Genomic DNA, 10,869 nt, shown 5'->3' with positions numbered 1-10,869 from the left:
TGATGACAGTAACCACTGAAATGAATCTAGGGAATAGGTGGCATTCATGGACTACAATAGTATTTACAGCAGCAGCATTTTTCACAGGGGTGCAACCTATGGAGCCTTGTATATCCACAAAAGCCTAGCTGTATGTTACTGTTTGGATATTGCTCTGGTATCTTCAGTACTGCACTGATATGTTCTGGCATTCTGCGTGATAGACTTGTTATTGAGTTACACAAAGTATAGCTTTTATAAGTTCTTTAAACACACAAGGTAAATCTTTGTGCACTAATTTGCTGATTTTTTTCAGAGTGCAACCCAATGGACTGACTACGTCTTGAAAGTCAATTTTACGTAGTAGTGTCTGTATAGCTAGAAGAATATTTAACTGTATGAGGAAGGTAAGAACATCAAAATGGTATTTATTGAGCTTTGGTATTTTAATTCTCATTTTTTAGTCACATGAAAACAGACAAACTGTAAAATACATTTGATGAGTAGTTTTTCTGTCAACTAATCTAGTACCTATATGAAAAGCGATGTAAAAACTGCCTGTCTTGAAATAAAGGTGCAAAGCTTTATATGCTGTGATTCTTTACATTTACCAGGTATAATTGTCACTGCAGTTCACCTTTAATGCACGTATTTAGAACTACTTAGGAGTCACACTTTTAAAAGTTGGTTGAAATTGTGTTTTCAATCCAAGAAATATAATTGTAGACTTTTGTATATACCCCATACTTATCTTTGACACCACATTTTTCTCCCCAAGAGACAATGCCCCCAATAAACCATTTATGGGTTTTCTCATCATAGAAAACATATGGGCCACCACTATCTCCTGTGCAGGCATCCTTCCCACCTTCCTCTGTCCCTGCACATAGCATGTTCTCAGTTACCTGTTCTAATCCTGGAAACAACTTATCATATACATCTTTACACTGCTTATGGTCAATGACTTCTACTTCAACAAACTGTAAATATTCTGCAGCTAAGCTGGTTTGTTTTGTTTTACCAAACCCAGAAACAGTACCCAGAGTTTTAGATTCTACATTGTATCTTACATCATTGCCTGGTAAACAGATAGGCTTGACATTAGCACTTATAGGCACCTTGTGTTTCAGTTTGATTAGTGCTATATCATTGTCATACCTACTTTTTTGACTGTCCGGTTTGTATTTGGAGTGAATGAAAACCTTTTCTGGCAAAACCTGTACATATTCACTGGATTGTCTCTTGATCAAACCCATTTTAAGTTCAATAGCTGAGACATCTTTATGACCAGACAGTACATGGGCAGCAGTCAGTATCCATTTGTCGAATAAAAGTGAACCACCACCTATATGCCCATCAACGGTTACCAGGACTTGCCATGGAAATTCACCAAGTTCAGCTTTCTGTCCTCCAATAACGCGTGTTAGTCTGCCAGTAGGTTCTCCACAGACTTACAAAAAAAAAACAAAAACAAAAAACAGAACAACATGAGTAGTTAGTGTACATTTTCATCAGTGGGTATCTGCTATCACATATTTCACTAAGACTGTATTAGTTACATTAAAAGAGACTTTTCTGTAACACCTCAAGACACTGCAACTGTACAATCCAAATGCATTCATAGAAACTGTCTTAGCATGTTATAGATTTGTAAATGCCAAAATGATAGACTTGGAATTCTGTGTTCCTGACAAAAAATAAGTGAGCTGGGTATTGGATGGGTAGATGGATATTATGGTGTTATGACAAATTGTCAATCAGTAAAACAAACTACTGAAGTGCGGCAGCTTAATGAATTTGAGTTGACTGTGATTACCAAGAACACTTTTTCAGTCAAAACTTGAGGGGACTAGACCTACAGATTGTGCAGCAGTAGACGTCTAATGGTGTCCCACCCCAGTTTAGGGAAATGTTTGCTGCCTGTTGGATAATGCCATCGTTAAATTGGAACCATGAGTGAGAATCTTCACAACTGTGTCCTGTTTGAGCTGATTTCTCTTGATATAATAAGTCACGGGAGTAATTTGCTTCCAAAATATGATTATGCTGTATATATTGGTACTAATAGTCATTATTTTTAATTTAGGAGTAGTTTGCATCCAGTCTCCTCTAGAGTACTAATGCATTACTGACAGTCAGGACAATCCTAGTAAGTTTTCAGTCATAGGTTCATAGGTTGGTACTAGGCTATCAGCCCTAGGGCCTATACAAACCTAGCCATATCAATTCCCTGGCTATTTCTTCCCACAGTATTTACTTCCCTGGACCCCTGTCTAGCAGGGTGACTGACGTGATCCCTGGGGTGAATTTCCCATCTCCCATCCTATCATCAAGGTTCCTTTTGAAGAGGGCCAAAGAGGCGCTCTGCTTGACATGTATGGGTAGTCTATTCCAGAGTCTGGGGAGTCTCAGGGTCATCAGCAAACTTATTCCAAGAGTGCTGGCATCATTTGAGGCACTCAGAAGAGTTATGCCAACTGAGTATCAAACCCTTCTGCACTCTCCTGTGACATCAGTTGGTCACCTCCCTATGTTACTTGGCTTCTTAAGGAGACCTATTTGGCAGATCAAAAGTATTACCTCTGTGGGCTTCATTTTGTTTAAGAACCCTTTGGGATGGTGTCAGGTGCTTTGACATGATTCAGATAGGATGTGTGCGCTGACTTGGCCTTATCTAGAGCAATTCTGATTTTCTTAATGTAGGTAACCATAATTACTAAGCATGATCTACCCTTAACAAACCCACCAATCTCTTTCTGAATTGACATCATAGTAGCCTCTCCATAACAATGCAGATAATACTGGTAAGAATAGCTGTTGTGTGGTTTCCTGGATCAGCTGCGGATCACAGGGACTGCTGTGGTCCACTGTGCCATGTTTTAGGGGACAAAGCCAGTAATGAGAATTTTGGTCAGTAAGATGTGCAGTGAGTACATGAGGTAGCACTGGTAAGAAAACATCCATAGATAGTATTTGCACCCGTAATTCAGATAGGCTTAACCTGAAGTATGGCCAAGCACAATGGATTAGTGATACAGTCTCAGCCACATAGCTCCAGGGTTCAGTTCTGACATCTGACCACTGTATGTGTGGAGTTTTGCATGCTATTTATTGTGATGTTTGTTGTCCACTATTCAAGAAATGATAACTTTCTGGGGACTTCTGCTGCAGAATACTCATTGTTTGGCCTGACTTCCAGAGCTTTGCACCTGTCACCCACCTCCCCTGGCTGGGGAAATGTCTCTTTGCCTGCATATCAGAGCATCAGTGGTATAGCAGGAGCATTGTCTGTGCCATTGTCAGTTCTTTCTTGCTGCTGTATGAGTGTGGATTGATGTGTATTGTGCTACAGTTCATTTGTTTGGATTGACTTGGCTTCTGGAGCTTCTTAGATACGTACCCCATTACATAACTATTCATTATTATACTTTGCATGTTTATAGCTGCAGCTCTTCCGGTGTCAGGTGTAGATTTAAGAGAAGTTAAGAGTTTCCAGGTGCATTTTTCTGTGGGAAGCAGATCACACAAAGAATTCCACACCAGCTGCTGATTCTGTTTGGGAGCTAAACACAGCATCCCTAACTGCCCTCACTATGCATGTCACAACCAGAAGGCCATTAAGTGGAGAGAAAAGATTCTCAAGCACTATTTGAACCAAAGAAAGCAAATCTGCTGCAGATGTGCCACAGAAATACAGAATGAAATGTCCATACAAGAAGGATGGAAGGGAGGAGAAAAATCTATTTCAAGTAAAAGACCTCCCTAAATTTGAGAATGTCTCATCTTGTGAGGTACATTCATAGCCTCTGACATCTACAACTGGAATGAAGCCACTTGTGTTGCCAAGTGCTTGGACAACAAAATGGCCTCCCAAGCCTAAATTCACCACTCTGTTTGCCTTCATTTGGGTGTCTGGTCCTGACCACCCATATCTCGATTTCTGACGGTGAGGACAATATCTTCTTGGTGATGGTGCAGAAGGCATCGCTAGCTCAAGAACTGAGGTCATTGGCATCTGCTCACATTTGAAAGTGACCAGTCCCAGATCCAAGCTGAAGACATCCAGCAGGACACTGGCTATTTCACCTCAGCATGATCTGGATGGGCATTTATCCTTTTCTGCTTCCCAAGCTACCTCTGAAGACTTAATGAAGCTGACTTAGGATTTTGGGCACTTTCTTAAAACTCTGCAGCCCTTTACAAAACAAGAGACAGCATCAGGAGGCTGTAGTCATAAAAAGCAAAGGTAAGATGGAAACCACCCACTGAGGAATAAAACTCCAGTGACTCGGAGGTGGATGAACAGGCTTATGTGAGCTAGCTGTCTTAATCAGACATTTAAAACACCTTATGCTCTGCTTCTCCACCAGAGGATTTCTCATTTGGTGATTCCAGTGGGAGAAGGATCATTTCAAATGTAAATCTAATGAGCTATATAATGCAAGAATGCAAGAGATACAAAGAACTCTTGGGGTTACCTGAGCCAAAAAGAAGTCTGTCTTTATCTGAGCCAAAACTCTTAGCAATAAGTTTTGGCAGATGCATTCAGTAATGCAGTTTTGGAGCCAGACTTCCAAGCCCCAATCCCAAGAAACTAGACTGATTGTACAGGGTTGTAAACTTATTATTTATAACATCCTATTGCTGATCCATCCATAGGTTCATAGGTAGGTACTAGGCTATCTGCCCTAGGGCATTTATAAGCCCAGCCAGAATGTGTTGGCTTTCGCCACCCTTTTAGACTAGATTCCTCAGCCTCTGTCTAGCAGGGCCATAGAAGTGATCCCAGGAGTAAATTTACGGTTTCCCATCCACTCATCAAGATTTCTCTTGAAGAGGGTCAATGAGGGGCTCTGCCTAACATGGAATGGGATTCTATTCCAGAGCGAGGGAAGCCTCTGGGATATGAATCTATCCCTCCAGCATGTCCTATTTTTGTTGTGCTGAGGTTTAAATCCCTGGAGCGTGTAGCTCTAATGGATTTGGTTTTCTTGAGGTGGAGCATGTCCAACAATTCCGGGTTGGTCATGGCCTTGAACGTCAGGCAGAGATCGCCTCTGAGTAGGCGGTAAGCAACTGAGTAGAGCTGGAGTTTCTTTAGTCGAGCTGCATAGGGTATCTGGTTGAGACCGACGATCCTCTTGGTGAGGTACTTTTGAGGTCTCTCCAGCTGTTGCAGGTGTCGGGTAAGATACAGCCCAAATGGGGCATTGTACGCAATTAAGGGCCTGATGAGCGATGAGAAGAGGGGCACAATGACCTCTCTTCATCTAGATGTGAACCCTTTTGTGATAAGGTGAGCTATATAGAAGGTTTTTCTAACCACTTTGGCAATGTGATTGTCAAAGGAGAGGTTACTATCTACTTGGGTCCCCAGATCCCTAATTACTTCTTCCGTACTTAGTGGATTACCTCCTATGTGATAGTTTGTGGGCACTTTGTTTTTCCCAAAGGGGATGAATATGCACTTTTTGGCGTTTAGCTTGAGGCCATGGTTCTGACACCAGGTATCCATCTCCGTAAGACCCTTCTGGAGGATGCTTGTGTCAGTCGGAGAGTCGATTATGGCTCCCAGTTTGCACTCATCTGCGAACTTTGTCAGCCACAGTCCTCCCGTGCTTGCCTGTACCTCAGAGAAGTAAATACCGAACAAGAGGGGTCCCAGGAGTGAGCCCTGTGGGGCGCCACTTGTAACCGCTTTAGAGTCGGACATGGCACCCACAACTCTGACCATGTGGGTTCTATCCCTGAGTCAGTTTGCAACCCATCTTGTGACATATGGGCTGATATTTAAGCTGGTAAGCTTATTTATGATGCCAGAGTGGGGTATTGTGTCGAAGGCCTTTGCGAGGTCCAGGTAGGTTGTGTGGACTACCTTTCCCTCATCTACCAGGTAGGTTGTGTGGACTACCTTTCCCTTGTTAAAAAAACAGCTTACCTCCTGCTATAACAAAATTGCAAAATTCGCCACCAGCCATAAGTCTTCCACTCACCACTGTCTCTCCCTCCATAAACTAAAATGGCTAGAACTTCACAATCAACTAACTTACACTCAACTAACTCTAGCCCATAAGCTTATTCTAAACCCCTCCAACTGTCCCTCCCTTTCCTTTGCCTTTAAAATGCACCTACCTAACAGAGTTCTAAGGTCTAATAATCAAAATCTACTAGAAGTGCATAAACCTACTCATCCCCCAGGCAAAAACCTTCTTTCCTTCAGCCTCGCTCGCCTCTGGAACTCCCTACCACCAAACATCCGCACTATCTCTAACCACTCTACCTTCAAGAAGTCTCTTTTCTTACACCTAGCATCACAGTGGGAATGCTCTTGCACCCACCCCACATAACCAACTCTACTTAATGTCCTTTAATATCATAACCTACTTTATTTAGCTACTATGTTTGCTCTCTAATCTGTATTTATGTTTTGCATTTGTTCTTTTGCTGGCATGTTTTTTTTTTTTTTACTTCTACATTGTATTAATAACTTTCTGTACCTAGATTGTTACTGTCAAATGTTAATGTACATTTATTTTTTGGAGCTTTTCTCCCCGGGACTCCATTGAAAACAGGTTCTTTAAGGCCCAATGGACTATCCTGGTAAACCAACTGCAATAAATAAATAAATAAATAAATCTATGGCTTTGGTAGCTGTTTCAAAAAAGTCAACCAGGTATAAGAGGCAAGATCTGACTTTAACAAAGCCGAATTGGGTAGGGTCCAGTGTCTGAAGGTTCCCAATGTCTTTGTTTATGAGATCCATGATGATGCGCTCCATAGCCTTGCAGACTAGGCTAGTCAGGCTTATAGGGCAATAGTTCCCGGGATCCGTTGCAGAGCTACCTTTGTGGAGCAGGATTACTGTTGCTGTATGCCATTCTTTGGGTACATAACCTGTGGTGAGGCTGAGTTGGAACGGTGAGTTTATGTGAGGGTTTAGTTCTTTTTGGAGCTCATGTAAGACTTAGCCCGGGATACCATCCAGTCCCATTGATGCTGTGTTTTTTACTTTGGAAAGGGCTACTTTCACCTGTGAGCCTGTGATGTCTGGGGGACTGCATTCTTCTGGGATATACACTGGCCCTTTAGGGGGGGGAGGGGGGTAAAGTTTGCACTGAACCTGTCCACCAGGATGTTGGCAATGTCAGTGGGTTCAGTATATTTTGTGGCATTTTGCACCAGTTCAGAGCAGATCTGAGAGTTGCCACCCAGATTCTTGATGTAGCTAAAGAACGCCTTGTGATTATCTTTAGAATCTTTGGCGATTTTTCTTTCGAAGTTAGCCTTTGATGATTTTATGATGGAGCGAAGTTTCTTGCTAATACTGATCAGGGATGCCTTCCCTTTTTGGGATTTTGCTCTATCATTTAATAGTTTTCTCCTTCTGTTGTATAGCTTATTTATGGCCGGGGTCCACCAGACTGGTCTCCTGTTTTTGGAGGAGTGAGTCTTGGTTTTACTTGTGGCATGATCCATGCATTCCTGTAGGTGCTCATAGAGTGCATTTGTAAAGGATTCTGCGGTTTGGGTAGCATTTTCCATTAGCCCGGGGGCTTTGAAACTTTCCACCTCGGTCTTGAGAAGTGTAAAGTTTGCTTTTGAGAGATTTTTCACAGTGGTTTCCTTGGCTGGGGGTGGGGTCGGGATGTGGATGTCCATTGTGATTAGTTTATGGTCTGATCTTACCAACGAGGGGTGTACCTCTGGTGTGGAACAATGAGCCCCCATGTTAGTGATGACCAGGTCCAATATGTTGTCCTCTCTTGTGGGAGTGATGACCAGTTGTTCCATGGCGTTTGAGTTTATAAACTCCAGGAACCATTGGGCAAAAGAGTTGGGACTCGAGTAATTTTCCCAGTCAATGTTTGGGTAGTTGAAATCCCCCAATATCATGGTGTTTGGTGAGACCTTCATATTCTCCAATGTTCTCAGGAATGCCGAGTGGGGATCCTGAGACAAGGGGGGTGATCTGTAGCAGGCTACAAACTCTAAGCAGTTTTGCCCACTGTTAGTTGTACCTGGAGGGTCTCCAATGCCTCGTGCAGTGCCACTAACCTGGAGATATGGGTAACCTTGATGAAGATGGATACTCCCCCTCCTTTAGTATTTCGGTCTGAGTTCTGGGGCCGAAAAGTATGGTATGAGTTGAATCCTGGTAGTGCTGGAGTGCTCTCTGGAGCCTTGAATCAGGTTTCTGTTACTGCACAGATATTGATTTTCTTCATACTGAGGAGTGCCTCAAGTGCGTGCATCTTGAGGTTTAGACTTCTGGCGATGAGTAGCATTACCCTTAGTTTTTTGTTTCTGGTATTGTCTATGGAGGTAGGTTTGTCTTTTGAGCCTTGCCTAAAAAAGGCACTATGGGGGTGGCAAGAGCCTTAGCCAGTATTCGAAAGCCTAAGGGTGAAAGGTGCAAGCCATCCCTGGTGAAGCAACATGGCTTGTCGAGCATGTCATCCCAGGCTGACAGACACTGGATCCCCTTTGAATGACACCAATAGCTTAACCAATTGTTAAAATTGATCATTTTGTCTTTATACTGTGGCATCATTCTTAGTGAGGGCAAGATGCTACTCGGGGACAGGGTCATACCGGCCTGGGCTACATGATCAGAGAGCTCCTCTATGTCTCTTTTCATGTAGTCCAGGGAGGTACATCTCAGGTCATTCACATCAACATGGACAATGACAGAGTCATATTTGTATCTGCTGTGGAGTGACCTGAGTGCTTGTGTTATGTGGCGGATCCTGGCACCCAACAGGCAGCTTACAGTGACCTTCTCCTTGTTCAGTCTGGTGAGTGGGACGTCAGCGTGCCTGACAATAAAGTCTCCTATTATTAGTGTATTAGGTGTGTTATTTAGCCTTAAGGGCTGCGACTGTGTGGCACACTGACTTTGTGAAGTATGTGATATGTGAAAGTTGTTGTGGGGTAGCAGTTGCTTGGATGTCTGCTTTGGAGGTCTCTGCTGCTTTGGCAGATTTTTATTTAGAGCCTCCGAGTATGTTTTTGTGAGTTTATGTGTCTTGTTTGCTGATAAGATTGGTCTATGTGAGACTGGTTTTGTGGTGCGAATGGTTTCCTTCTCCTCCTGACTGACTGTGCCAGTCTTGGGTTGAGAGAGCTCGGCCTCCAGTTTGGCTGTATAGTTGCATCTCTCACATACATTTGAGTTTGTTGGAAGGAGGAGAGGGCTGTCTGTGTGCATAAGGCAATTGTAACATTGCCTCAAGATTCCCAGATTCACCAGCTGGACTGGAGAGAATACCTAAAACTGCACTTTGGACATGCCTGGATAGTTTAAAGAACTGATTTATTGATTGTCCGGAATGGACGAATAGGGAGCCTTGTACTTCTGAATAGTATAGGGGGGGTGTAGTGCTATAGTTTGTTCAGTGCTTACTGAGGAATTTGAGCAAGTGCTGGGCTGTAGAAGGAAGGTAGAGTGCTTACTTTGAGAGTTAGACTAGTTCTAAGGGAAAAATTGAAGAGCAGACTTTCTGGAGCTGGGAATAGTTTAAAACACGTCTTCTTAGATACCATCAAGGGATCAACTAGGACTGCAAGTAAAAATCCACCTCCCAATGACAGAGAAACTAAAATGCTGGACCACTTTTGGAAGAAGATTTACACAACTGTCAGCCTGCTCTTTAGGGCTGTCAACTATCAAATACACGCACTGAAGTATTAAAGCATGAGACTGAGCAAAGCCTTGAGAGGTGAAATGCTACACTTATGTGATGTTTCTTCCCAGGTAACAGAACACTACAATAAATGCAGCAATATGCATTTGATCCATTTGGCAAAGTGACAGCTTCAGGGTCAGCAATAAGAAGACATGCCTGGCTGAGAATTATTCCCTGCCAGACCATGTTAAAATTCAACTGCTTAATGCCGCACTTGAGATGGAGTCAGTTTTCAGAGCCCCCTGAAGAGAAAATTGGAGGAGAAGAGCAGGGCAATACTGTCAGTGAAGGAGTTAATCTGATGTATTTTCCATCTGCATCATCTCATGAATATATTTGATTCGAGACTATCACTGTAGACTTTAACTCCAAGGTTCAAGCGCTTCCCCTCCCCTTTCCCATAATGCACCACTAATCCCTCTGCCTCCAAATCTCATTTGATGCACTAGATGAGAGATGTTTTCTACAGAGCTCGGCTCTTTTTTTCACAGGTAAGTGACCTTCTTCATAGTTTTCGTGGCTTGCAGCCTTAAGACTCTGCCGTATAATCCACACAACAAATGCATCCAATTTTTGGATTCTGCCCACCATGAAGAAATTGTTGTGATATTTGTTCTTTTGGATCAAGGGCGGTCTCTGATCACTGCTACAAAATTATTCTGAAGGGCCTTCTGCCTACCCAAATGGGAGACTTGGCATCTTCTATTTCAGTGTCCCCTTCTTCCAGCAATGTTTCTGTTAAGGCAAACAACATACCCAGGGAGAGGGACAGACAGCCCTCCAAGGAAAGTTTGCAGGAGAGTTGGAAAAGGTATCTAAACCCTTTTACTGTGAAATGTCATGCTTCAAAGGCCCCTGGGTCCTTAGGTTTGGCAGCTTCCCCTGCACCTCAAAAGGCAAATCAAGTTCAGATTCAATCTCTTGTTGCACCAGATCTGGTATTTTCACTGGAACAGTCTCCTACCAGTATCCAGTTGCCAACCTTCACTTCAGATAGTTCAGGACACCACTTTTCCAGACTGCCCTTGGCAGCTGCTTCCTTTAGGTCAGTGCAATCTTCTAGAGTTTGTCTGAACAAGATTTGCTTAAGATTATGAGGACATGTTGGAAGGCCCAGATACAGTTGAGGGTTCTTCTTGTCCTGCCCTCCACACGGGTGGTAAAACCTTGGCCTTCTACACCTATTACTTTTCTTTTTCTGGTC

General features: G+C 43.0%; 1 protein-coding gene across 1 annotated transcript in view; it reads right to left on the bottom strand.

Annotated features, from left to right (window-relative positions):
- Positions 1 to 406: 406 nt before the first annotated feature.
- The window catches only part of MASP2 (MBL associated serine protease 2), a 900,261-nt gene continuing 889,798 nt past the window's right edge, over positions 407 to 10,869 (bottom strand). The window contains exon 11 of the mRNA XM_044063217.1: positions 407 to 1,429. Within this exon, the coding sequence (XP_043919152.1) occupies positions 657 to 1,429 (773 nt within the window). The 3' untranslated portion in view covers positions 407 to 656. The remainder of the gene's footprint in view (positions 1,430 to 10,869) is intronic.

Source organism: Protopterus annectens, chromosome 2.part1 (assembly GCF_019279795.1).
Source record: "Protopterus annectens isolate FY-2018-M chromosome 2.part1, PAN1.0, whole genome shotgun sequence".
In the NCBI taxonomy this organism is placed as follows: domain Eukaryota; kingdom Metazoa; phylum Chordata; order Ceratodontiformes; family Protopteridae; genus Protopterus; species Protopterus annectens.
The sequence above is the reverse complement of the archived record's forward strand: the minus strand, read 5'-3'. Positions and strand labels throughout refer to the sequence as shown.